The sequence below is a fragment of the Aythya ferina genome, assembly GCF_964211825.1.
Source record: "Aythya ferina genome assembly, chromosome: 3".
NCBI lineage: Eukaryota > Metazoa > Chordata > Aves > Anseriformes > Anatidae > Aythya > Aythya ferina.
The window spans coordinates 72,309,818-72,337,516 of NC_140298.1; the positions used below are offsets into that span (position 1 = coordinate 72,309,818).

A 27,699-nucleotide genomic window follows, 5' to 3' on the forward strand; every position below is an offset into this window, starting at 1 on the left:
CAGCTGCTTAAGAGGATCTGAATGTGCTTGCTGTCAGAGAAAAGGAAAAGCAGAAAAGTATTTTTATTCAAAAGACCACCATGCTTGTCCACTCTAGAAATAAGCCTTTGAGGGAAACAACAACAACAAAAATCAGTATTTGAGAGACTGGTAGGGGTTGAAGGAACTAAATCTGCTGTACCAAGCCTGAAAAATAAAAGCAGAACGTACAGATATGCTACCTTTTTACAATATTCACTACTTCCTGGAAAAGAGTTCTTTCATCAGTAGCGTAACTGACTTCTAGTCCTGTAACTCCAGATCTTGTGAGCAAGGGTGCTTGGTCTCTGCTCCCTAGAAAATAAGTAAAACAAATCATTACATTTTAGAAGGAATTCCATGACTTCAGTCAATAATATTGCTATAGAATAAAACATTAAAAAATGATAAAATAAAATACGGAACACATCTATTTTAATATTTAACATTAATTATTAACACAATTAATTCCAGAAATTTATTCTGTTCGTCTTGGGTGGAAACGTTTGTTCTTTTCATTTTGTAAAATTACACTACAGTGGTAATCTCACACAAATTCTCACATATAAATGAATTTAATTCAAAAGATGTGTCACCATTTTAAATGTACAAGAGTCCAGATACCAGAGAATTATTTTTGAATAAGAAATATTAAAGGACTATATGACAGCTCTGACAACGTTTTCATGCAAAATATGTATTTTAATTGCTAGCTTAGAGTAGTTCTTTGTAAAATGCTTTGAGGAATGGAAATGCTACACAACAGTATAGTTTTGTTTTTCAGTACACTTCTTAAAAACACTGTGAGGTCACCAGTAGAAATGGAAAACCATCAGCAAGTGTGCTCACAGTCTCACAGTGCAAATTAAGAGTGCCTACACTGGTAATGTGTGTGTAACAGCTAAATTCATGTTCATGTAGGAACTGAGCATTTGCCTTTCTGAATACAAAAAAAAATAAGTGAATAATAATACACAACACATACTCTGTCTCTTTATTTTCTCTGTACAACAGATTGTAATATCTCTGATTAAGGTAACAATCTGCAGTTTTTAAAAGGCATTCAGCTTTGACACATTCTTAAGATCCTGATAATTAAAAAAAAAACACCACATGCTTTCAGAAATAAATGTTAAAATGAGTACTGTAACTTGCAAAGCAATAGTAATACAAAAAGGGAGAAAAAAAAAGGTGTATCTTAATGTCAAGTCACTCCACATGGAATTCAAAAAGTTCTAACCAAGAAAATACTGACAGCCCACATCAATGAAAGCAAGAAATGTCACATGAACATTTAAACATCACTTCATTTCACTAATAAAAACAAATTCGAACCTTTTTTTCAGAATATTATTGGAACTCTTTACAGAAAGCTTTTTCTTGATAATTTATCAGACTGGCACGCACCTAGGGAGCCACAGAATTCTATACTGTGACAAATCTCACTTAGTAAGTTAATGGAGATAATTTTCCTAAAGATAGTAACAAGCATATAATAGCAGAATAAACTTCACTGAGAATAGTAAGGACTTAGTGCAACATGATAAAATATCCACGATACTTTGAAAAATAAACTGTTAAAAGAAGGAGCTGTTGCCTTAATGCTAAATTTATTTTTGGAAAGTTTTTGTCCAGACTTTTTGATTTTAGACAGTATTTTGTGGTTTAATACTTATTACAATGCCAAAGAAACCCTAAAGGAAAGAGGACAATTTTATTTTTTTTTTACTAGCCTAAACCAGTGGTACTCAACCTTTAACAGCTGGAGAGCCACTTCTTTATTAAATGGAGTTGTAGAGCACCATAAAAATCAAGTATCAACAGTGTGATTTTTGTTTTCCATCATGACACTTCAATGTGTGATGATGCTGCCTCATCATCATCACATATTGATACATCACGACATAACACATCAGCATCCTCTCTCCCAGCAGCATTCTGTCTTCAACCCCTTCTGGCTGCTAGGAAGAAGTGAGGTGGAGGGGTGGAAGGGGCAAAAGGGCAAGTTTTTCCCCATTCTGCCCCACGGCTGCTGGGTGGGAGGTGATCTCTACTCTTACCTGTGGGGGGATCCCAGCAGCTCCTTTTCTTTCCCCCTATGGGAGGGGGAACTTCAGCGACTCCCACACTGCTGGTCCATTTGCTCAGTGCTCCCCGCGCTGCCTGATAGAGTGGAGCGCCGATCAGATGCCTACATTGCGAGAGCCGCCTGTAGGGCCATGAAGAGCCACATCCGGCTCTAGAGCCACAGGTTGAGTATCACTGGTCTAAACAAAGCCAAAAAGGTACAATAGAATAAGGGCCCCTGTTTAGATCCTAAAAGGATCAGATAAAACCACAAAAATAACCCTTAAGTAAAATATAAAACATACTGTCTTGCTTTTAACATTTTCTATTTGTAGCTATCCAGCAATTTGAGTAGGAAACTAAAGGCAGGTTTTCCTCTTTATATTTTCAGAACACTGCAGGAGCTTGTCCACAAGTACGCAAGCATAGGTATTTTGCACATGTGTATATTATTTGTGGTTTACAGCCCATGCAATAGTTCTTTAGAAGATATAAGCAGGAAAACTCTATGTTTAATATGGCCATTCATCCAACAGTCAACAAGACAAAATTAAATGAGGTAAATAGTAATATAGATACTCGATTATATTTTGCTTGCTACTGTTTGATTATTATGAAACAAGTATTTTTGTAAAGTATGTTAAGAAAAAAAGAAATAGGAACCTTGGCTTGAGAGTGTCCTGTCTCTATCAATCACAATAGCACCAGTGATTTCTTTTTTATCAGTATTTGGCAGTGCTGTGTCTGATGAGATGCAATAGAATAAAGCACAGATCGGATCAAACTCCGGGTCTGGTTCCAAATCTCGTCTGGTTCGAGCATGTAACTCCATACTGATGAGGGTAAGGTGTTGGACCTACCAACAAATAAATACAATAAATTAGTATGCTTCGGAGTGTTCTTAAAAAAAAAATATTAAGAGGAGATTATTAATACAAATTAACTAATGACAGGCTTTCATGTGGTCATTCTATATTGTAACTGAGAGGTCACGCTTGAAAATTTATAGAAGTGATTAAACATGCACCTCTGGACCTCACCTTTTTGCAAAAAGCACCATATTACAAATAAAGTTACCATTTAATGCATTTTTACACTCAATTATTAAAATTCAGTATTTGTTTCTGAGTACTGCCTTCTTGTATCCAAAACAAATACAAATAAGCAGAAATGCTCAATAACAATTATTAAATTCTCATAGTATTTTCTAACAGCTTAGTATATTGGGCAAATTCAGTTATCAAAGTCATCAGGAACAACACATCACTGTTATTCTTTATTTTCCTTTCCCTCTCTCACCCCAAACTTGCAAACAGGCATGAAGACTAAATCACTTACAGGAAGACATGGAGAGTACCTCTTTTTTCCTTAACTTGCATAAATGAACTTCCACATCATGTTGCTATATCTTTTTGCAGAATAGTTTGCATTAAGAAAATGCTAATTCCTGTATATCATACACTTTTTAATTTATACAGTATTTAGTACTGTTTCAACACTATTTTGTTTCTGTGTTGTCTAGCATAATATAGTTGATAAACTAATGAGTGAGTTGGAAGGATTACAAGAGAAAAATTACAAATACATCTGAGTAAGCAAGCTGCCTGGGGGACAGTCTGATTTGCTATGGGTTTGTGTCCTAGATCACTAGAGCCATCAGTGAAATAGAATTGCTCTATCAAGCTGCATCTCAATTTCCTGCAATATCATTACTTTCTTGTGGCTTCTCCTACGTTAGCTAGTCAGCACATAAAACTATCTCTCAACTCCAAGCCACGGGCACAGGGACTGTCTGTGAGTCAGCTGGCCAGTCAGCTGCCAAACGCAGCAGTACAGTATTCACATTACAGCCCTTTCTCCAGCATTAATTTTGATCTTTCTCCTCAGACCAAGCACTGACCAACATGTTTCATGTAGAAACACTCTTTGAGGTATCTAGCACTCGGTTAAATGCAGCAGCAATGGCCAACAGATTCAGAAGTTACCATGTGGAGAGAGATACAGGGAGGAACTGCTGACTGAATGAGGTCAGAAGACTTGTTAAGGATATGATCTGTGGAAGTTACAACCAACTACTTTTTCCAGTAACATCTTTATAGAAAACCCTACTATTTCCTCCTCCTGATCTCCCCCTTAGTGTTTGTTTAAAGGAAGGTTTACCATCTACTCAACAAAATATTCTGAAATTCAGTCCAATACTATTAAATAAAGGCACGTGGAGAACAAGTTGAAACTAGTACAGCAATTACTTAAAGCTGCAGACATCACACACTGACTTTTAAGTCAGGAGGAAAGGATTTTTAAATACTGCCATTATAAAACTAGTCTGATGAACTATCGTTTTATAAAATAACATATAATGTAAGTTACCTCATGTAGAGATTTTGCTTCTTGCAGGTTTTGCACACTGACTTTAAAACCGTAAGTGTTATTTAAAGATGGTCCTTCGATCTCAGAAGATTCTCTCTTTGGAGAACCAAGGGCAGCAAACTGATTCTATTGAACAACAAAAAAAGCAACACGCACACACACACATATTGAAAAAATTACAGGTTGCTAAATTAATACACAATACTGTCAAAATTAAATACAAGTTTACCAATTAAAATGAAAATGCTACACTACAATTACTAAAAGCTTTCTCTATTCCTATCATTTTGCAGCAGGGAAACAAAAGTTGTATCTTTCTCCTTTTTAGGAATAATGTTAATGAAACATCATAGTAAAGCCAAAGGCAGTTTAAAATACCTGGTTTTGTTTGTTTGTTTTGTTTTTTAAATAAGTTGATGTCAGTTTTCTTAGAAGCTTGTGGATATCAGAACCATCAAGTCTCTATTTGCTCTTGAACAAAATTCATATTAAAATTACACTGTTTTGGTCACCACTTTATAATGGCACTGAATTAAGGGTACATTTACCCACTCGAACTGGGTGAACGCAAGTATATTAAGAACAGAAAAGACTGTCAAGTCAGATCCATGATGCACCTAACCAACTGTTCTGTTTCCAGTAAGGGGAGCAGAAATACTTTTTAAGGAAAACATGCCAGTCTGATCATTTCACACAATCCGTTCCCTTTCTACTCTGTCAGCATGCCAGTGCTATTCACTGCCTTTTATGTTTTCAGAAAATGCTTAAAACATTGTCTGAAAGCTAATGTAAACACACAGAGATATAAATATATACATGTGTATGTGTGTGGGTATTAAGGGGAAATCAAAACAGAACTTAAAAAGTATGCTGTAAACAAAACGACGACACAAACTCCTTAGATTGTGTCTCTTATTGTTCCATTAGTGTTTCACTACCCCCAAAACATAGAACATACCCTCAAAATTCAACTTGTTTTTTGCTGCAAATAAAACTTATTTCTTCTTGCATACTGACTGTACAGCAATTGCACCTTCCCATCTTAAATATCCTTATATCTTTTCAAGATCTTAATAACAACAAAAAACACACAAAAGAAAATCATCCTAAAAAATTCTACAAAGTTCAAAAAAATGTATTAAGGATGTCTGGTTAACTTATGAGAAAGATTATTTTAGTTAGCAAGAGAATGGCAATGTAAGTGTAGCATAATAAAAATGCATCTGTGCATAAAGTCTTTATTTACCTTCATTTGTGAGGTCAGAAGTACTCTTCGAAGACCATCAGTATTATGTCCTCTCTTACGACACAGTTTTTGGGTTTTTGGTTCTGTAAACAAAGAGGAGTGAAAAACTGTTTAGCTTCAATAATATTGTCTAGACATTGAAGAACGTGCTGGAAACAACCAGAGGCATTTGGTTAACATTATAAAAATATATTTAAAATATAAACAAATATAACATTATTCTCTCTCCAATCCAAAGCACAACTATTATGATTTGGTATTTACGGACAATTAGGAATGCACAGTACACAGCCAATAATTTACCACTCCTTATCTCGAGCATCAGAATGTTATTTACACTCCACATTTAAATTATGTTTGTAATATAACTTATTAAAAGCAATGTAACAAACAAGATTTTCAAATTCTCCAAGTTAAGCTATACTTTTTAATATGATTTTTAACTTGCATTTTGGAGTTCAGACACTAAACAACATCAAGAAGCACAAGTGTGTTCTGCTACTAGACTTTTGTCATAATTAAACAGTTAGTTTAACTACAACGTGCAGGCCTTTTCCTTTCCCAAACTAATTTTAATAGATTTTTGTAAAGATCTAGGTTATTTTCTCAGCATGTTAAAAGAAAAATATCATATTCAGGAAAACATTCTGAGTATCATTAAGATCAGGTAATGAATTTACCTGTTGATAAAGGAGTAAACCCCAAAACTTCAGGTATTCCGTCACTATTTTTTCTTTGCATGATGGGTGTACTATGTAAGCGAATGGATTCAGAATTTCCAGGATCTTCGCTATGTGGCAATGGAGACGTGTCAAAAGTCATCTTAATATCCTCTTGGGTGGACGGAGAATTTTGTGCACTTCCAACAAGTGCTACATCATTTTCTTCCACAGAAGACAAAATAACATCCTGACTTTTCCACTCTGCCTCTTCTGCGTTGGACTGTTTGGGATCTGGAGATGCTACTTGTTGCCAAGGTGGAAGCACTGGAGAATCTGGTGAACTATAATTGACATAATAATCTTCCTCCTCCTCCTCCTTATCCCGTTCTAGTGTTGAAGGAGTAAGCATCTTGCTTTCAGATGGAGTTTTATTGGAGTCTATGTCACTTTTAATATTTATATAATTTCCTATAGTACTTACAGACTTATCACACATTTCCTTGGTTTGTAATTTTGTAGGATCTGCCACAGAAACAGGAGAATCCTTTGTAGGCACAACAGGTCTTTCATCTTCCAGGCTTGACAAATTTAAATCTTTAGCTGCTTTTACTACTTCTTTAGGTTTCTCTCCAGACAATACCGTGGAGCTGAAATTCTCGGCTGCCTTTTCCAGCTCAGCAGGATGATTCTTAGGCAATTTCTTGAAATGTTCATACTCTTCTTTGGCATGAAGCCATATCTGAACTTGTTGCTGGCTTGGAGCACACTTGCATGGCATTATAACTATTTTTTTGTCTTCGCTAGTTTTATGGCTATTACTTTCTCTTTTATTAACAGTAGAGTGACCGTGACGAGGAGGTGACCCTGGTCTAGGACCTTCTGTCATTGCTGAAAATGCAGTCTTCCAGAGTCGTAGACCTTCTAATGAGAAGTCTCCCTCAAACTCGAGCAGGTCATTTGGAAGTCTAGTTTCTACCGTGAGAAGCCGTCCTCCAATCTCCCTGAAAAGAAAATAGTTCGAATTATTGCTTTGCTCTAAACTGAACTGCAGGCACTCCAAGATGATAGACAAGCAGAGTCCTGCTAACTAGTCTTTTCACAATGCAATTCCTGTGGGCAGCATCTCTCTTTTACAAATCAAGCAGGCAGACTTTCACTAACTACAATAATATCAAACGTTAAAAAAAGAAAGTGTCATGAATTAAAATGGGTATTTGCAGGAGAAGTATAATAATTTTCAGCTTCAAATATAGATATATCAGATGGAATCTTTCATGCATCTGTGCCACGTAACAGCATAAAATTGTTTACAGGAATAAATTAAATTTAATGTAATCACAAGCATATGTAGACAGAAACGCCTTTAACACAGTACCTTGGCTTTTCTGGAGCATCGGAAGGATTACTGCAAAATGGTTCCTGATAAATTGTTTCTGAGAGATCATGATCCAGCAAAGTTGCCATGATTTCTTCACGGCTGGGTGGGGACATGAGTGGCTTAAGAATGTGAGCAGTACGAGGTGTAAAACTTCCATTCTTTGATTGTGAGGGAGAACTGGTAGATCTCGGTGAACTATCCGGAGTTGGAGTTAATGCCTCGTTGTTTCTCGAAACATACAATTCTAAATCCTCAGAGGCTGCATCTATAAGTTCACCATCAGGAGAAGACAATATGGATGCAAAGGAGGTATTAACTGAATCAAGTGGTTGACAGGGGTCAAAAGTGGTTTCTTTTCTAATGTGGCTCTGAATCCAGTCTGAGCTGGTTGGCTGAGGAAGGTTGAGAAATCTCTCCTTATTTACCGTACTTCTATTCAATTTGAACTTTTCATTTAAACAAACCTCTGTCTCTTGCGTACAAGAGGCATCGACAGAGTTAGATCTAGAAGCTGAAGGATGGACATTTTTCCTCCATTGGCTATGGCAGTGGTTCTCATTATTGTCCAGTGAGGTTTTCTCAAAAAGCTCAGGGCTCAGAGAACCAGATCTTATCCACTTACTTGTGCTTGACGAATGCTGTTTTTCTTCATCAGATTTTTGGTCATTATGATATAGAAAGTCATTTTCTGTTGTTTGTCCAGAACCAAGATCTTGAACTGCGTCACTCAAAAATTTCTGGGGCAAATTTTGATCTGCTGGGACAAACTGGCTTGCAGAGTAAAAACTGCAAAATCCTGTTTGCCCTATGGTATTAATATCAAAGTTGTAATTGTGATCTGGAGACAAGCTATCTTCTAGAGAGTAACAGCTTTCAAAACCAGGGTCTGAAAAAAAAACGGGGCTGTCGTCAGACACAGAATGATCGATGCGACTAGTGACCTGCTGGCTTAAGGACTCCATTTTGGAAAGCTTTGCTGATTTTTCTTTAGGTTTTGTATTCCTGGGAGCACGTGCTTTTCTAGGCGATGTGACTGTCCGTGACCTTTTGACTGCTTTATTCTGTTCCACGGGGCACGGCGTACTTCTGCTCAGCTGTGTTTTAACCGGTAATGGTTCCTGTGCAACATTTGCATTCTGAGCTTTCTGCTGCCTCTTCTGGAGCAACTCTTTCAGAACAGCTAGGCCGGACTGTCCTTCACTGAACACTGACGGGGCCACTATAGTCCTGTTTTTATACTGAGAGATGGGTTTTGGTTGCATGGTCGTTTCCGAAAGAGGTTTCTGTTTTACCGTTTCAGGTTTAAAATGGGACATGTCAAAAATAAACCCTCTCTGGTTTTGATCCCAATTTAACTGTTTCACTGGACTCTTCAAAGAGGTTACAAAACAGTTCTTAGGCAACTGAAGAGGCCCAGGACTTTCCTCAGATGACTTAAGAATAGAAGAACAAGGATCAGAATGCTTGGAAGCCTCTGGTAAACAAAAAATCTGCTGTTGATTATTGTCTTTACAATGCAAATAGTTAGTGGCATGCAACTGATCCATCTTTGTTGCGTCCAAAGAGTCACGAGCTTCATTTAATTTTCCAGCTGATGGTAAATACCTATTTTGCAAGTTTTTTATCTCTTCTGCTTTTATAGAAGTTTTATCTTTAGAGATGTGCACATTCTGTGTTACCTGAGTTGAGTGATTAGATGGGTCAAATATGTTTTTAACGAGAGCAGGTTCCTTCATTCTAAATACAGCATTTTGAGTCCTAGGCCTTTGAGAGCTCATTTTTGGTACTTCCCTTCCAGGTGCCGGAGGAGTAGATGTGAGAGATGAATGAGGGTCTTCTCGAGGAGCAGGTAAACACTGTGCATCTCCAGGCTTATCAATTTCCATCAATGAATGAAAACAGCCTGATGAATTACCTTGTGCATCAGCTCCTGAAGGGAGCTGTGCTGATGGTAGATATCCTGCTGGATAGCCAGGCAGAGGACCATCCTTCCGATTATGAAGTGGCTGTGCACTGAAAGAAATCTCAGGCAGATCTGGACGTTTCAGCACAAACTTCACTTCTGTGGTAGAGTGAGTATTTCCTTTTTCATCTTTAAACACCATGCGCTTTCTTGAGGACGCTTTTTCTGTTGTTTTCTGTCTTTGCTTTGTTCTAGGTTTCTTCTTTCCATCATCTGCTGTTTTATCAGCCTGATTCATCTTTTTCTTTTTCTTGGTTGACACAGCGGGGCTAGCAAATTTCTTTTTACATTTCTTAACCTGAGTTTTTGCTCTACTATTTTTTCCTACGCTAGAATTAACAGTCTTGCTGTTGTACACATTAGGGACTCTAGTATGTAAAGCTTCTCTATCCATGTTGGTCAGGATTTCTTCTGCTTTTGGATCAGTGGGAGACCAGCAGCGAGGTGGGGATGTGTTTACTGGGCTTGTGCTTCTCTCAGAAAGAAAACCTAATTTAGACATAACATCACTATAGTTATAGTCACAGTCTTCAGCTTCAGCATTATACGACGGTGAAGGAGGAGAAAGAATCGTATGAGTCCTTTTCCTGAAAGATAAAGTTCTTTTAATATTTTTACTACCTGTTTTTTGTGGTTTTCCAGCTTTTTTCTTGGTGGACTTATGTTTTGCTTTCCTTTTGTGACTTTTCTTTGGTGTTAGTGGATAAATAGGATATTTGGTTGCAGGAGAGTCAGGAACTTTTGGCCAAAAGTCTTTTAAAGGTGCAAGCTTTCTATATAAATTCATCTTTTCCTCCGTGAGTACTACTCTTTCCTCACTAGAATCTACTTTCCCTAGTTTAACAAGCATATTTTTTCTCCCTCTAAATCTATTGATGATAATATATTTAATAATAACAGGTGGCAATTTTTTAGAAAGTCTTCTACGTTTTCGAGACTTCTGAGACCCATCCAAACTTTCAACACTTTCTATTGGTTGAGGTAGATTAATTTTTGAGTTGTGTGCGACAAAGCTTGATTCACTGTCTTCAGTCTCATAATTTACCTTCCGTTTAGTTCGAAGTGTGTATTTATTCCCACATAATCCAAACGACTGCTCAGTTTCAAGAGATCCATCTCCAATCTGGCAGTCATTACAATTAGCAGTACTTGTAGGCATTTTGTTTTCAAAAGCCTCAAGAGGAACTTGGACTAAGTCACTAGGTAAAGCACTATCCTTATCAGGAATATTACTACAAGCATTACCTTGTGTATAGCAGCTTTCCTTCACTGATACAACATCATTTACAGTTGCAGGCTCCTGATGATTGATAAAACTATGTTTCTTTTTATTCAGCTTCAACCTGGACTGTTTGTTGCCTTGCTGTAATTTGTATGTTACAGGAGCTAACTTTTGTGGTCGGCTGAGACAATTAGAAAGAACAACACTAGGAAAGAACATATAATGTGCTGCTTGTTGGCTGAGGCTTGGCTTTTCTGCTTTATGCTCCTGAAATTCTTCATACCTAATTTTAAGCTTATTAAGGCCACCTTCATCAGTGTTATTTTCAAGTGAATGTACCACAGTTCGACTGCCTCCTGAACAAGACACCAATTCACAATTTTCTGTAACTGTTGCTGGAAAAAAACTATTTATACTTGCGCTGCTGGATTTTTCATTTACTTCAGAGGATATTTTACCTTTGGAGTGGCCAGAGTGGCTCAAATCAGAAAAGTTAAAAGAGTTTTTATTCAACATGCTGTCACCAATGTGGCGGCCCACATGCATAAAAGAGACATCCTTTTCAGCTTTTCTGATGCTAGTATACTTCCTGCTAGGTATTTGTCTGCTCACTGATGAAATATCATCTTCATACTCAAAAATATTATTTTCACATGAAGAAACAGGGAGAGTATCTTTCTTGTTACTCTCTTTATGTGAGTTTTCTGCATGGGTACTATTGCTGAATGATGTTGGGTACTTTGCTGTGTAAGTGCTTTCTTTTGTAAGAGAATGGACTGAAAGTTCAGGTCTTGTTTCCGTGTTTGGTTGCGAGAGGTCTTCTACTAAATCTTCATTATTCAAAACGTGGTTAGAAAGGGCACTTGTGTGTTTACACTGAAAAGTAATTTTAGCAGAAGACGGGGGTTCTAGTGTAGCAGCATCTTTGTGAAAGATTGAGGTCTTTACAGACATTTTGCTTGTTGCAATGACGGAGGAGTGAGTTCGAGAACTTTCATTATTCAAAGGATTGTCTGAAATGGAAGACAAGCAATTTTACTCTAGTTTTCCTGTAAAAAGAAAAGAACACCTAAGGTATTAACCCTTCTAATGATATTTTCACGAAAGCCCTCCCCTACAAAAACAAACACACACCCCCACCAAAACCTCTTCTAACTTATATTCCATTTATGATCATGACAACTACAGATCCCAAGTACATGAGTTGCTTTATCAAAATCACATCATTAGTACATTTCTGTCTCAGATATTCTGTCAGTTACTCATAAATGGTGGACATACATATATATTTCAAAGATTTCATACTGGCTTTCTGAAAGAAGGTTTCTAAAATCATTTTCCAAAAACCACATACAAAGAGATTGACTTTTAGAAAAGCTTGTATCCTGGTTTGTCCCTGAGAAGTATGCACATGTACAGGCTCTAAAAAACAAGGGAATGTACTTAGGTATTTTCTCCATATAGAAAAGTAATTTCACAGAAAGCTGAAGCATGAGCTTATAACACAGCAAGGGCTTTGGATCAACCATCCTGTGTGCCAGCTGTAAGGTTGTTTGCTGCACTTTAAAGCAGAGCAATCCACCACCCATTCAGGCGTTTATGTGAAGAGCTTGCACTGTTTAGTTAATTATAAATTCATATCCACACATTAACTTTGCCACACAGGTCTACAACCAGCATGTGCTGTGGTAACTGTGCAGACTCATGACTTGAACTAGGACTACTTCTCCTCTCTTTCATTGTTACTTTCAGCACCTTTACTGCAGGGTAAGTATGTGCAGGAGATGGTAAGTAACAAATTAACATCTGCTTCGCAGGACATATGCTTGTTTATAACTATAGTCAACACCAAGTAACTACAAAGAGTTTATTCCACTGCAGAGGCAGATACCACAGGGCTCCTGGCACATGGCAGTTTGTTCACGTGTCCACAACTCTAGCTGAAATGCTGAAGGGGAACAGGAGTTAATGAAACATGCTGTATGTTTTGGAAGCATGAGCTGCAAACTGTCATACTAGATGGGAGGTCCTTTGAGTATCTGCTTTTTTTTTTTTTTTAGTCTAAACTAATTTGTGGATTATCTTAGATTCATAGTGCCTTCATCTTTGCAATTTATTTGTAGCAGGGTGAGAATAATAAACGGAAGTCTCAATCTGTTTCTAATAACACTTCCTAATGCATACACAGAGTCACTGAGCTGTGAAACACAGCTGGGAGATGCAGCCTGTGATTCTTGGGAGTAGGAGGAGGTATCCACACAAAGAATGAGGATGATTAATTGAAGACCAAGAAAATGGGAGTTCAGTGAAACACCACATAAACATTTGCAGGATACCTGACTATTCAGACACCTATGAAAGCTGCAAAAATACTATTAATCAATCAGATGTTACGGACACTGAGATTCATGTGTGGATAAACATTTTTTAAATTCAGATGAACTGGACTGAGATCTGTTTGAGTATCTCCTGTTTTACAAAGTTTATATATAGTAGAAGTTACTTTATATCCGATTAAATGAGCAGTAATAAACTTATTTTAAGTGGACATTCTTTTCCTGCATGTGAATATTCAAAATACTTAGACTATTCTACAATTCAAACGATGATTTAAGATACTATTCCTTTAGCCAGAAACATCCCTTTTTACAGTAAGTTACAAAGTATAGCAAATAAGGAAATCACAATTGTGCATTTTGCAAAATCAATCATATGAGTAAGTACATCAAGTAATGTATTAATCCTACTATTATACCTTTTTATATTTTTTTATACTATATATAAGCAATGGAAAAAAGCCAACTATGCTTTTAAACAGTGAACATGAAAGAATGGTTGAAGTTGCCTACGTACTAAGATCACATAGCTCACCTTCTTCAATACAGAATTGCTTATGGGTATATTAAAGTATATTTTGTGTACTGATACATGATGTTTATTAGTTTGTCAAATAGCTTCAAGAGACACTAATACATAACTTCTGTAACAGATTATATCCCTTCCCCCAAGAGCAAATGCATGTGCACCAACAAGATTTTTACACTAAACAGTTTTTACTACGGATTAAGGAAAGTTTCTACCAAAAGCCACAAATTAAATTAACCACAAATTTCAAATTTTAAAGACAATGAAATATGAGTAATACAACATCTCTGAAACAAAGAAAATCAATCACTGTTGATTATACCAAGAACAAAAATGAACTTAATACTAGGATAACTCTGGATACAGATGTATTCTATCCCCACCCCAGGATACGTACATTTTACATTGTTTCACTCAGAACTTTATAAATATGAAAGTAGGTAGCTTGGCTAATGAAACAAATAATATTAGTTATGTATTTGCCTAATCTCAGTGTGCATTCTAGTAACCAAGGTTATTTCGAACAAAGACAGACTGTTAGAAAGAGATGGCAAGACCTATCTCTACAGATTACATTTTTTTTTTTTAATATTTTAATAGTCTTTTGAAAGGCAGTTTCTTCTGCAGCAGCCTTCTACTGCATAGTTTTAACTCATGCAATCCCAGGATGTGAACATGCAATCTGCTGAATGTAACACAGGCTCAAACAAAGGCTCGCTGTATTTTAGCATGGGTGGCAAAATACTTGCAAAGCAAAGTTACCCATCTAAATTTACACAATCATACATTTACTATACATGATAAAATCCCAGCAGAATAAGTGGTCCTATGGAATCATTAATTTTAGCAGCATATTTGTGGAACAAGTAGTAACAGAAAAATACCCCTTGCAATAAAGAACTTCTCCCTAACACTTATTAAACAATACCCTTTTTGAACCATTTATACAGTAGGAAATGCAGATTCTGTTAATTCACTGTAGATGATGGGATTACAATACTGTTGACTGATATGGAAGATGTCAAGGGCCTTCTTCTGCTATAGACTGCAATACATTTCCTTCCAGCTGAGACAAGAATCAAAGATGCTTAGGACTTTCAAGAATTAGCAAATTGATCTGAAAGCAACCTATGACCCAGTTAGTGATTCAACTTCCAAAGCCATTTTTCTATTTACTTACCACCATTTTCATCTGCAGTCCCATCTAACTGAGGTATAGAGAGATTAGTCAGGAGCATATTGCTACCACTCCACTCCATTTCTTCCTCTGAAGATGAATCCTCTTCTGTTGAACTTCGATGCATATTTTTACCAGCTGACCTAAAGGAAATGAAGGAATCATTTAATGCATAAATCTTCAAGTAGAAAATACCTAAAGCCACAGGGAACCTCAAAATCAAAAAGATGCGATGTTACATGGTTGTGAAATTTGGGCAAGCAAAGTGAAACCAAAAAAACCCTGTTATATTTCTCACTAAGAAACTCAAAATATTATTATTTTAACAGGCAATGAAAGTAGTAAAAATTCTAAAATCTACAGAGGGGAACAGCAAAAATCACTTGGTTAGGAAATTAGGGGATTCCAATGCTTGATTTTGCTTCAATTTCACTGAAATTTAATTTTATTGCTTGAAACTTGAGGACTAAAGCAACTGTCCAACATGCTTTTCAGTTTAGCTCTTAGGAAATGGCTTTTTTTTTTTTTTAAAGGAATCTCTCTCTCATGGCAGGCTTAATTAAAGCACAATCACCAAAGAAATGTTTGTTTCCATCCCTCCTTGAACATTCTGAAGTTGCTGTTGCTAATACTTCAGCCACTCTACATTAACTGCTCCAAGCTGCTGTTTTTAAAGTCATAAATCTGCTGGAGAAAAAAGAATAAATCTACAAATACAAACTTCTGATGATTTTTTCCAGGTTTTTAAGGTGGAATTACTGTATAATGAGGAAAAAAATAAAACAGAAAGCCTCCCAAAACAAACCCATAAGTAAATTACCACTCTAGAAGCACTGAATAATTTGATTTCTTCTTTAAAATAAATCATGAGATAGACTTAATTCTTTGAAGTGGCAAGTTATCCTGTGGTTACAAGAAGCGAGTCCAGATAAATCTTTAGGAACTTTTCATTTGTTTGTTTTTGTTTTTGTTTTAAGATAAAAATAAATCTATCCTAGTAAAGAATTTTTTTCAATTGATGAGCAGCTTGATATACATAAAAATATTATTGTGTAGCACCTTAGCAGGTGTAAATACCAAGGTTTTGAAGTCATTTAGGTCAGTGTGCTTTCTCATTGCTAGTTCATCTATTTTTGAAGAACCCTTATCTGTAGAGTACAACTAGATCATGATTTATGTGCATCATAACACCACAAACATCTGAATGTGCTCAGCAATGAACCAGCTTGGATTAAGCCGTGTTTATTAGTTCAGGAGCAATAAGTTCAAATATGGTTATATGATTCCAGACTAACTCAAGTCTGGAAGCAGCATGGCTTGAAGGAGAGACCTCAGTAACAAGGACAGATGGGCTCACAGTGACCATGAACTAAGTCAACTTAGTTTCCCCTCTTCTGTGCTCCCAAAACACAAAACATGGAGAATTACAGTACAAAGACATACAGCTGTATATCCAAGTGAATATCAAACTGAGGGGAGAAACCAATACTCTGGAGAGTAGGGCTGTTATCCCAAGGGATCTTAATAGGTTGTGGAATGAACTCACAGAAATCTCAAAGACTTCAGCAAAGACAAATCCAGTGTCACATAAATTGGATGAAATAACTCCATACACTGCTATGGGCAGGAAGCTTAGGGATATGGTTTAGTGGGGACGGTTAGTGTTAGGTCAGAGGTTGGACTCGATGATCTTGAGGTCTCTTCCAACCTAGAAATTCTGTGATTCTGTGAAGTGGCCATTCTAGGTACGAAATGGTTTTGTGGAAAAGGATGTAAAAACCCTGGAGGAGAAAAGTCTGAGTGTGCAGTGTGCTTTTGTAGCTGCATCCTGGACTGCGACTGCCAGACTGTAGCCAGTATCATTAGCTGTGAGGCTGCATCTGGAGTATTGGGCTCAGTTTTGGGCTCCACACTACAATGCTGACACTGACAAAACTGGTGCAAATCCAGCTGAGAGGCACCAAGGTGACTGGAGGCTGGAGCACATGATTCATATGGAAGGGCTAAGGGAATAGGATTTGTTCAGCCTTGAGAAAAAACTAAGATCTTGTTGCACTCATCAGAGACTCGGTGGGTAGATGTAAAGAAAAAAAACAGATTCAGAGGCCCATGGTAGTATGATAAGGGGAACTGGACAAAGGGCTTCCTCAGGGAATGTCATGTATAATGAGAAAATTCTTCACCATAAGGGTGTTTGAACACTGGAACATGTCCATAAAGGCTATGCAACCTCTAGCCTTGGAGATACTCAAAATTCAACAAGAAAAGGTCTTAGGCAGCTAATCTAGTCAAAGCTGCTTTGACCACAGCACTGGACTAGATAACATTTAGATGTTTCTTCTAACTGGGATTATGCTATGATCCTGTGCACAAAGCAAATCTTTGTCAATATTAGTACATCAAGTCAGGCTTGAGACAACTTCTGCAAAGAGCAACTTGGATCTCTCTGCATTCAAGCCTAGCATTTAGATTCCAGGAAAATTTTGTCTAACACCGCATGACACCACCATATGGCTCTTCATGTCTTGCTGGGCTTTTATCTCCCATCAGAAGTCAAATCCAAGCTGTTTAATTCAGTCACTAGGGTGTTGTGGCAACAAGTTATCTCAATATATCACTTGATATAATAGAAGATTGGTGGATTCCCAATAACAGCAAGTCATAGTATGTATGCATGTATTAAGAAGCAGCACGAACAGAATGAACCATGAGCAGAATAGGGTTGGATCCATCGTCAGACTCAAAGTGGTTCTTCATGCATGACCTGAATCATACCATGCTCTCTTGTGAAGTCAGTCCAAATTCTGACGTGATCACACTGAAGCAAAGCTTGTAATTCCCTCTAGATATCAGCTGACTCCACGTGGAAGCACTTGCTATGTACATTCTCCCTAGTGCTTTCTGTCTGAGATGAAGATGCAGGCATACATGAGCAAGCTACTCCTGAGCCATCTCATCATGTCTGATGAGTTTTTTAGATGGATTCTTTATTGTATAAAAGCAGTTAATTGCTTCAGGATTTACTTGACTACAGAAATTGTATAGTCATGCCTATAGACAGCTGTGCCCAAGCTAATAAATTCTGCAAGATATAGGCTAGTTTTACACAAATACTGCAACTAAGATTAAAGAAAAGTGTTTTAGATTCTGGAAATTCCAACTTTCCAGAGTACTGAGGGGAAAAAAAAAAAGAAAATAAAGGTCAAACGGGAAAAGTTGCTTTAGAGATGAAGTATCTCTAGAACCAGGAGACTAATGATCTAACTTTGGATTCTGTTACAACTTTTCTGCATGCCTTCATAAAATAAAAGATTCAATATTTCTATGCCTCTCTTGCTCTCTGAATCATACCATAATTGTGATTTTCTATTAAAAAAATATCAAAATGTTACATCTGTTAAGTTTCTCATCTCTCAAATAGAATTATAAATACCAGAAGGTGCCTGCCTAATGCATGAGTGACGAGAAACTGGATATGCTTCTTTCAACAGTCATCAGTGCAGACTACAAAATGTCATTACAACCTGAGAAGGTGTTCCAAGATTCTTGGCCTTAAAAATATTCAAGCTGCTGACCTTTAGCAGTCTAACAAAGTGAGCAACATTCATGTTTCAATTTAAGCTTTGAGCGAAGAAACAAATGGGTGTTCTGAGAAGAACACCCATTCTGGGTCAGGTCAGTCTTTGCAAGAATGTTTCTTAACCATTCACTGTAATGAAAGTTAAGGCACATGCATGAAATACACCTTACATTTGTACTATATTCATGGTGTGACTTTAAAAAGAGGTTACAACTAAAATTTTCATACTTGGACTTGTAGAAAAAAAAAAAAAGCTACTCAATTTTTCCTCAAACAGCAACCTAGAAGCTTATGTGAAGTCAAACCTAAACATTTCACCTATATCTGAAACTGAAAGAGTCACATATGAAACTGAAGAGTCACAGCATCAGCTGCACAACTGCATTCTGTCCCAAGATCTGCAGAATTTTTTTCAATGCTTTCAACAGAGACATCTCTACGGTGCACATTAGCACACTTGAAAACAGGGGGAGGAGGAAGAGTAAGGGGAGAGGGAGAGGAGGAGGAAAGGATGTGGCAGAGAAGAACACATTAAGAAAACAAAATCACATATATACCTTCTTTTTGGCCCAGGCTCTTCAATGCTACTGTCCCACCTTTGCGACATTACCAAGCTAAGTTCCATTTCCTCTTTCTCGCATTGTGGCTCATTTTCTTCATCATCACTGTTCTGAGAAATTCGACAGCTTCCAAGAGAACGATGGTGAGAGAGTGTTTTGTGATGTCCCATCTGATAGCCATCATTCTCCAAACCAGCCAATAGATCAATCATGGCCTCATCAGCACTACTGTTCACTGCAGAAAGAGCCCCCAAAACACAATTTATATTTTGTTCTTGTAAATGACTAGTTATACTCTCCTGGTAAAACAAAACCATCAACATTTAAAAATCTACTCGCTTGCTACTGTCCAAAGCAAAGTGGTTACAGAAACAAAGCACTCTTCATACCTGTCTTATTTTACAGTTTTATCATTTGTTATGTTTTGTAGTTCTTTAATTAGAATACTGACAATCTTCATTTTATTTCTGCCCTTCTGTTCCAACTGTAATAGATTTAGTGGAAGCACTTCTCTCGGCCTCCACCCTCCTATACTTCCTCATGTTCAGTAAAGCCTCACTCTCCCCTTTCATTTCAGCATGCGTGCCAGCTTCTGAAACATTCCTGCCTTCTCTTGCTCTCTCCATCTCAATGGCTGCACTAACTTTGTTGAGCACTTTTCTCTGTGCCGCTTGGAAGACTTTCAATCACTGCATCTCATGAAAGATTGTGCTAATTTTTAGTGACTGGTCCTTCTTTCGTTTTGGAATTTCCTATAATGCTTAACTTCACCTCCCCTTTCTTGCTCCTATAATCTGTATTACTATTTCTATGTTCCTTTATTTCACACCAAAAGTTCATCTGATTTTGTTCATCCCTTATATCTTATTTTTGATTTGTTTTATCTGAACCGAGTTTATACCAACTCATGCATGTTTTCTCATTCTTCATTTTTATTTCTTAAGCATCATTCCAAGTCATAATTTTTCTATCACTCTTTTCCTGATTACCTTTCATTTGACCTCATCACCAATTTATGGTTTCCAGTCTATTAGGCATCTTTGTTACTTCTCTCTCCTTTTCCTCTGGCTGAAGAACTACAATGTCTATTTTCTTTCCTAAGGAAATACCACGATTTACAGTGATCCTGAGAATCATATGGGTCTCAATATCTGTGATGAAAGCATTTTCCATTTTTCCAGCTTTACAAAGGCTTCACAAGACACCACACTATCATTTAGAATGGAAAACATTCCCTTTGCTGGAGTTCCGAATAAACTTCACTTTCTTGCCTTCTTTGCCCTTCATAAGGCCTGTCATTAACCTCCAAACGACTTCCCATAAATATAAACATTATTGTATATTTCACAGCAGCAGCAGTAATGTGTTTCACAGCCCTTATGGCACTTTGAATCTACAAAGGCAAAGTAAAGACTAGTCCATGCTATGAAGGAACATGAGAAACTGATGGTAACATGAGACACCAGCAATTAGTAGCCACATGATAAAAAGATAAAAGGAAAGAAAAAGAAAGAAAAAAATAAGGCGTAAGATTTCCATCTGATTCCCTACCCACTGGAAAAAAATGCTCCTTTCAACACCCCTATTTGGTTGAGCAATTCAAACACACAGACACAGGACACATCTGTGTAACTATTAGCCATTTCTCAACCTCTCAAAATAACCTTTTCACTACAAAAATCAGCGCGTATGTTTATCAGCTTCCATGTACCTTCTCAGAACGTACACAGAATAGCATGAGCTACGTACCTTCTATCTCTTCTATAGTATTTCTACCTGAAGTAACTTTCCATGCAAATTCCTTTGTTGTGCTATTCTATTATTGTTTTCCCCTCGTGCCACCCATGTTTGTTTGCTGTCATGGTCTCTCTCCCTCTCTTTAATATTTTATTGTTCTTTTTTCTTTGCTTTCAACCATTCTTTTGTATCCGTACATTTTGGGAAATATTTCTTGTGTAATTTGCCTCTCATTATCAGCCTACTAGAGCCCAGTATCTCCAGACAGCAGAAATTCTAAAGACAGCCCATGAGCATGTTCTCTACCGTTACTGTGAAAAAGACACGCTAACTGCAATAATATCACAGTCAGACAGTCAAAATCCTGTTTAGTCTAATAGTTTTAGTCCTACAATCCAAGGAGCATAAAGAAGAGTACTACCCTCCAAGAGACTGCATTGAGCTGACCCGTCAAGAGGACAGGCTTACCTAACCAGTAAAGCACAATAGCTTCTACAAATACACTGTACTGGTGACATTATTAGAAAATAAGATGCTTTGTGGTGGCAGAGGTGAAGTTTCAATTTGCTTGACAAATTCTGTGAGATAAAATACTTTCTTTTACAACTAGCAGGGTAAGAGAGCACAATGAAGACTGTGGAACAATAAAACAGCCCAGAAGAAAAGACATTCCAATTATACTCACTAAAAACTGCAGTCTGACTCAGTCTTTGAGACAAATGATGAAAACTCTGACTATTCTCCACAATGTTTAAAATTGCTTCTTCATTAATAAGTGCTTCCTCTTCTTTATCAGTATGCATCCTATCAGATTCTTTAAAAGAAAAACAAAAAGCAAAAGGATAAACCTTCAAAGAGTCACAGACATCAATACAGTATGAAAGCAAACTACTTAAAATGGATTTTACTATTAAAGTTTGTTTCCATTATTTGCTGTAGCAATTTTAAAAGGCTTACTCTAACAACGAAATAAAAGTGAAACTACTCTTCAGAGTTTTTTTCACACTTGACAATCAAATCTTCCTTAGCTTCTGCTAATAGCATATACAGCCAAAGCATGACATAGATTTACGCCTAAGCAATTATGCTATTAAAAATACTCACCTTTGTTCATCTTTTTATCTTTATGCACTTCTACCATATTAGCTGGCGTACACTGAAAGGCTTCAGGAGAAAGTACCTCAGAATGTAGTGTTAGCTCAGCAGAGAACTCCTCTGATCCATTACTGTAGTCCACTGATCCTGATAACGTTCTAGTTAATTGAAAACCAATTTTTAAATGCATATTTAAGGTTTACACAGAATACCATAGTTTATGGCAAATGGCTAAGCACTTACACAGAGAAGTCATTTTGCTTGAGGATTTCTTTAAGTCTCTTCTGAAAATATTTTTCACTCTCTGTTGCTGGCACAAATCCACGGTCTTTAAAATTTAAAAAAGATAAGTTATTCACTTTTTCTTGGGCCTCCCAACACAAAGAGAGGCTAAAATTCCTAATTCTATTAGGAAATAGCTCAAAGTGGAAGTGTCCACTAATTTTAAGTGTCAAATTCGAGGGCTGATTTTTCAAGTGTATTTAAAAACTTGAAAATACTTCATCTACTCCCATTGATCTCATTTTCAACTGCAAGTATTAACAGCATTTAAAAATCATGTGGCAATTACATCAAGGTGAGCATCCACGAAAAGACAACTTAATCAGTGAACAATTTTGAAAATTTTAGTTTATGAAGCCTGAATAGAATTACAGAGAAACACAAGAACAAAAAGCAATCAGAAAGTACTTTGCCTCAGCCAGAAATCTATCTTTTTCCTTCTTGCAGTCCTCTGACTTGCTTGCCAAATATCATTCATATTTTAAAAGAAACAAGGCCTAGGCTCTACAGAGAACAGTCTCGTTCATTATGCAATTAATTTGCAGAGCACAGTCCCATGTAATGAATTTTACATAAAAATAAGGGATTTCTCTACCCTTCTATGATTTTCATCTAACATCACCTTCGCTTTATTTCAAGGGAACTGGCCTTATCATAAACTGCCATTGAAAGGTTCAGGATAAGAGATTTAATTTTGCCAGCATTTAAACATTTAAATATTTTCCATCCCAGAGTACACAACCTTAATTGTCATCATCATTTATCTTGCTGAATGCTCTGCAGCTAGCTCAATCAAGATGCTTTTAGGCAAGGTTTTGTATCTTACTTTTAAATCTGGAATACACATCCTGGTCAATCAGTAAACTTGGAACAGCAAAACAGTACAGCTAAAAAGCCCTGAAATTTGATACACTGCTTTCAACTCTACCTCCTGCTTGCTTCTCATTCAAAGTTTTTGATAAAGAGCTGCATAATAAATGCTTGGTGGTTTGTTGTAGTTGTTTTAAATTATTATTATTATTATTATTATTATTATTATTATTATTATTATTATTACCTTGTGAATCTGGTGTCTTAATCTGAGAAGATTCACATTTCTCTCTCCGTCGCTGCTTCTCATCTTCCCATATAGCTTGCAAACCAGGGTTTCTGCCAATCTGGGCTGAAGTACACAATAACACATGAAGGGAAGTCTGTCAACATGATAAAATGGATTTTTCCCCCCAGATTTAAAAAAAAAACTTTTTTTTTTTTTTTTTTTTTTTTTACCTTTTTTTTCATTCTAACCTGTTATTATTTTTACTGTGATTCTTGATTCTTGCCTTACTCAAGGATTCAGTGTTATGCCAAAGTTATAGCATAAAACTCCTAATTGTTTCTAGAAAATTCTTCAGCTTTTGCTGGTCTTCTTACCAGGTTTGTGTACATATATATATGTACACATATACACACATATTTGATATTGGTATTTTACTTAGAGGTCTGAAGCCTTCTGTTATGCATTAATGAAAACCTTTTTGTATTGCTCTGGAAATAGACTATTTTCAAATTCTGTTAACGTTATGTTAATGTTATATTAATGTTAATGTTATAACATTACCAGATCACTAATACTGAAATCTGGAATCTGGACTGTGGCTTAACTAAGCTGAACCTTAACAAAGAGATAACAATACAGTTGTTTTAAAACATTTTATGTGCAAAGTTATTGATACTTCACCTTCAATATCCAGTTGATTTAAAATGTCAGCAGCTACTGCATCCACCTCCAATTCACAGGTACTTTGTGGCTCAACACCTTTCAACATTAAAGAACTGTGACAACATAAATAACGTCAGTTAATTTTATCAGTATGTTGACTTTGAAACATGCATCATCGCTGTTTTTTTAACTAACATATGAAGTATTTTGGGGGGATGAGGATGAGTAAATGAATACAGAATTACCAGTTCTCATCCTCACATGCGAAGCCTTAAATTAATGGTTATATCCCAAATCTAATTAGATGGGAAATTTGTCTCTTCAGTTTAAAGGGATTACACTTTTTCTTTGGTGGGAAGAAGAGAAAGAAGTGGTAAACAATACTAAATACTACAGCATTTATAACGTTCTCCTCATCAAATGCAGTATGAAATGGTCTGTAGAACTCTCAGGCAATAGACCACCTGTGTTAGCATAACCCTATATCCAGAAGAAATAGCAGGAAGAACTTTCCTTCCTTGTTCACAGTTCAGAGCAATCAAAACAGTGTAAAACTTCCTACTAAGGGAAGTGAAGCAAAAACTGTTTTATTTTTCACAACCTACTTTTTATTTAGGGGGTGAGGTGTCTGCCTGGAGGAAGCCTGGTAAATAGGAACTGGGTATTAGCATCCCAAACATAAGCACAACTAGGATTAACTGGCTTGGTAAAGACTTAAAATACAAGAAACAGATTTGAGCTTATTGTGTAGTAATCTGATCATCTTCCTTTTCAGTGACATATCTGCTAAGGTCAGTGGCCTTCCACCTGTTGCTGTCAGTGAGCTATATTTAAGAAGTCCATGGAGAAGGCTAAGAAAGAGACACCTCTCAGGTGTATGTCAAAGTCTGTTTATCCTTGGCAAACTTAGGGGAATAGAAAATCCTTTCAATGCTATCAACAACTAAAATAAGCTATTCTTTAATTAAAATCTGATAATCTTTAAGATCCTCTGTCTAGGTTAATTGTCTCGTTACTTACAACATCTGCACGTATTCTCTAACAACAACAACAAAGGCTCAAGAATATCAGTGTAGATTCTAAGATATAATTCATCGGTATTTCCAATCCTATCTGTAAGCTCTGAACAGAAGGCAGTATAGTGCAAATAGGCAACAGATGTATTTAAAGCTAGATATCCCTGACACCTTCTGTGGAAATGAAGTATTAAGCTATATAGAAATCTGAAAGAAATGTAAAATTAAACTGCTAAGATACTGCTTATGTTGTAAGAGCAAAATTCTGATGACTTCTCAGAAAACAGCCCACGCAAAGACCCACCTACAGTCCATGATGTAAGTGAATTGCCAAATGAAGGAATACTTCCAAACACGTGCAGCATTTCTTTTCTCTCACTTCCTTCTGGCCCCCAGCTTTCCTGGGTTCCCCCACAAGAACAACCCTTTCCTCCACATACTGAGGTCCTACTGCCCAAAGGGCAAAGGCTGAGGTATTATCTTCAAAAGAAGAAAAGAGGGTGAGGGAGTGGGATAAATTAAGGAGGGACAACACAGAAGGGCATAAGCAACCCAGGAGGTTCCTGGAATGCGCTGGTGATAACTTCCAGTGATAGAGGAGCCAACAAGGAGAGCTGCTGTGCTGGGCCTTGTTCTCACCAACAAGGCTTGTGGGGAATGTGAAGCTCAAGTGCAGTCTTGGCTGCAATGACCATGAAATAGTGGAGGAAAAGATCCTTAGGGCAGCAAGCAGGGCGCACGGCTCACTGCCCTGAATTTCAGGAGAGCAGGCTTTAGTCTCTTCACGGATCTGCTTGGTAGAGTACTATGGGATAAAGCTCTGGAAGGAAGAGGGGGCCAAAAAAGATGGTTAATATTCAAGGATCACCTCCTCCAAGCTCCGGAGGGATGCATCCCAACAAAAAGGAAGTCAGGCAAAAACACCAGGAGGCCTGCATGGATGAACAAGGAGCTCCTAGCCAAACTCAAACAGAAACAGGAGGCCTACAGAGGGTGGAAGCAAGGACAGGCAGCCTGGGAGGGATACAGAGAAATTGTCCGAGCAGCCAGGGATCGGGTTAGTAAAGCTAAAGCCCTGATAGAACTAAATCCTTCTAGGGATGTCAATGGCAACAAAAAATGCTTCTGTAAGTGCATCAGTGGTGAAAGAAAAACTAGGGAAAATGTGGGCCCTCACTGGAAGGAAATGGAAAACCCGGTTACCCAGAATATGGAAAAGACTGAGGCACTCAATGACTTTTCTGCAACTGGATGCATGGTCACACTCAAAGAGTTGGGGTTAATGGCTTGATGTCCAGGTGGAGACCAGTGATGAGTGGTGTTCCTCAGGGGTTAGTACTGGGACCAGGGCTGTTCAATGTCTTTGTTGCTGACATGCACAGTGGGATTGAGTGCACCCTCAGCAAGTCTGCTGATGACCCCAAGCAAAGCAGTGTGGTGCAGTCAACATGCTGGAGGGAAAGGATGCCATTCAGAAGGACCATGCTTGAGAGGTGGGCCTGTGCCAAACTCACAAAGTCCTACAAGGCCAAATGAAAAGTCCTGCACCTGGGTCAGGGCAATCCCAAGGAAAAATACAGACTGGGCAGAAAACGGATTGAGAGCATGCCTGCTGAGAAGCACTCGTGAGGGTGTGGGAGATGGTTCATGAGAAACATAACACGAGCCAGCAATGTGCACTTGCAGCCCAGAAAGCCAACCTAGGAACTATATAAATATTAAGAAAGGCACTGGAAAACAAATACTTTTCCTAGTAAGTCTGTTAGATCCCACTATTATGTAGAAAGAAAACTGAAATTGTTAGGCTAAAACTGCTTTATTACTCCTGTGTATATTTATCAACCTATGAAGAAATATTATCAGTTGAAATATCAACTGCATTTTGCACAATGCAGAAATAGCTTCCTGCATTGCTGGGGAGAACACTGAGACCTCCTAAGTAAATAAGAAAATTATTTTTAAACATACAAGAATGAAGTTCTGAAGCAGTTCATCTTTTCTATTTTATTTAAGTCTCGTTTCTATACACTTACAGCTTGGTAGCTTTGTTTACGCAGAGAACTGCATGACAAGATGGAAATAAAACCAGTGTTAGAGTTTTAAGCAAAAAATTAAACCAGTCTCAAATAATCTTAAAATATTGGCATTTATGGGTGTAAAGACAGAGAGGACTGAAAGGAGATATACAGTTATTTGGTTGTTGATTCTGTCCATGTATCACAGTAATGAAAAGCTCTAGTTTGGTTGGGCAACTGATGCATAACGTGACTTCTGGGGTAAGGAAAAAATATTTTTCTTCAGTAAGCTGATGGGGTTTTCTGTGATAACCTCAACCTGTCTACAGTAGACTCAGCTTCCAAGAATCATCCTTCCCCTCCTCTTGTATCACATTATAACAAGGGAAACACTACTGGGAAGTGAAACCCTGCATTATACATACTGTAAAAATGAGAAACAGAACCGAAGGATAAGAAAAAATGAATAGGTATCATGAAAGTAAATTTTAGAAATTGGTAGACACTTAATATTTTGAAAGCACATCATTTAAAAGCTGAGAGAAAAAGTTTGCAGAATAATTTCTGGGCAACCATACTTTTTAAAATTTGTGATGTCAAGTTTTGTGGTTGCCTTAATACCATAGAAGTAATATTGCAAACTTTTTTCACTTTTATTTTAGTTTTGGTTTTGCTCTGCTACAGGAAAAGAATGCAGAACAGGACATTTCTTTCTTTTAAACATCAAAAAGCAGTCCAACAGAA

General features: G+C 37.1%; 1 protein-coding gene across 2 annotated transcripts in view; it reads right to left on the reverse strand.

Moving 5' to 3' along the window:
* REV3L (REV3 like, DNA directed polymerase zeta catalytic subunit) overlaps positions 1–27,699 on the reverse strand; it is a 119,670-nt gene that overhangs the window by 32,244 nt on the left and 59,727 nt on the right. The window contains exons 6-18 of one of the 2 annotated variants that reach the window (XM_084513582.1): positions 23,943–24,037; positions 23,280–23,384; positions 22,184–22,268; positions 21,950–22,098; positions 21,531–21,659; positions 19,106–19,343; positions 14,972–15,111; positions 7,739–11,939; positions 6,382–7,364; positions 5,702–5,784; positions 4,456–4,581; positions 2,749–2,941; positions 222–333 (exon numbers count right to left, since the gene is read on the reverse strand). In XM_084513582.1, coding sequence (XP_084369708.1) covers positions 222–333; positions 2,749–2,941; positions 4,456–4,581; positions 5,702–5,784; positions 6,382–7,364; positions 7,739–11,939; positions 14,972–15,111; positions 19,106–19,343; positions 21,531–21,659; positions 21,950–22,098; positions 22,184–22,268; positions 23,280–23,384; positions 23,943–24,037 — 6,639 coding nt within the window. Of the gene's footprint in view, positions 1–221; positions 334–2,748; positions 2,942–4,455; positions 4,582–5,701; positions 5,785–6,381; positions 7,365–7,738; positions 11,976–14,971; positions 15,112–19,105; positions 19,344–21,530; positions 21,660–21,949; positions 22,099–22,183; positions 22,269–23,279; positions 23,385–23,942; positions 24,038–27,699 lie in introns of those variants that run through there. The other variant, XM_084513583.1, reaches the window with a different exon arrangement.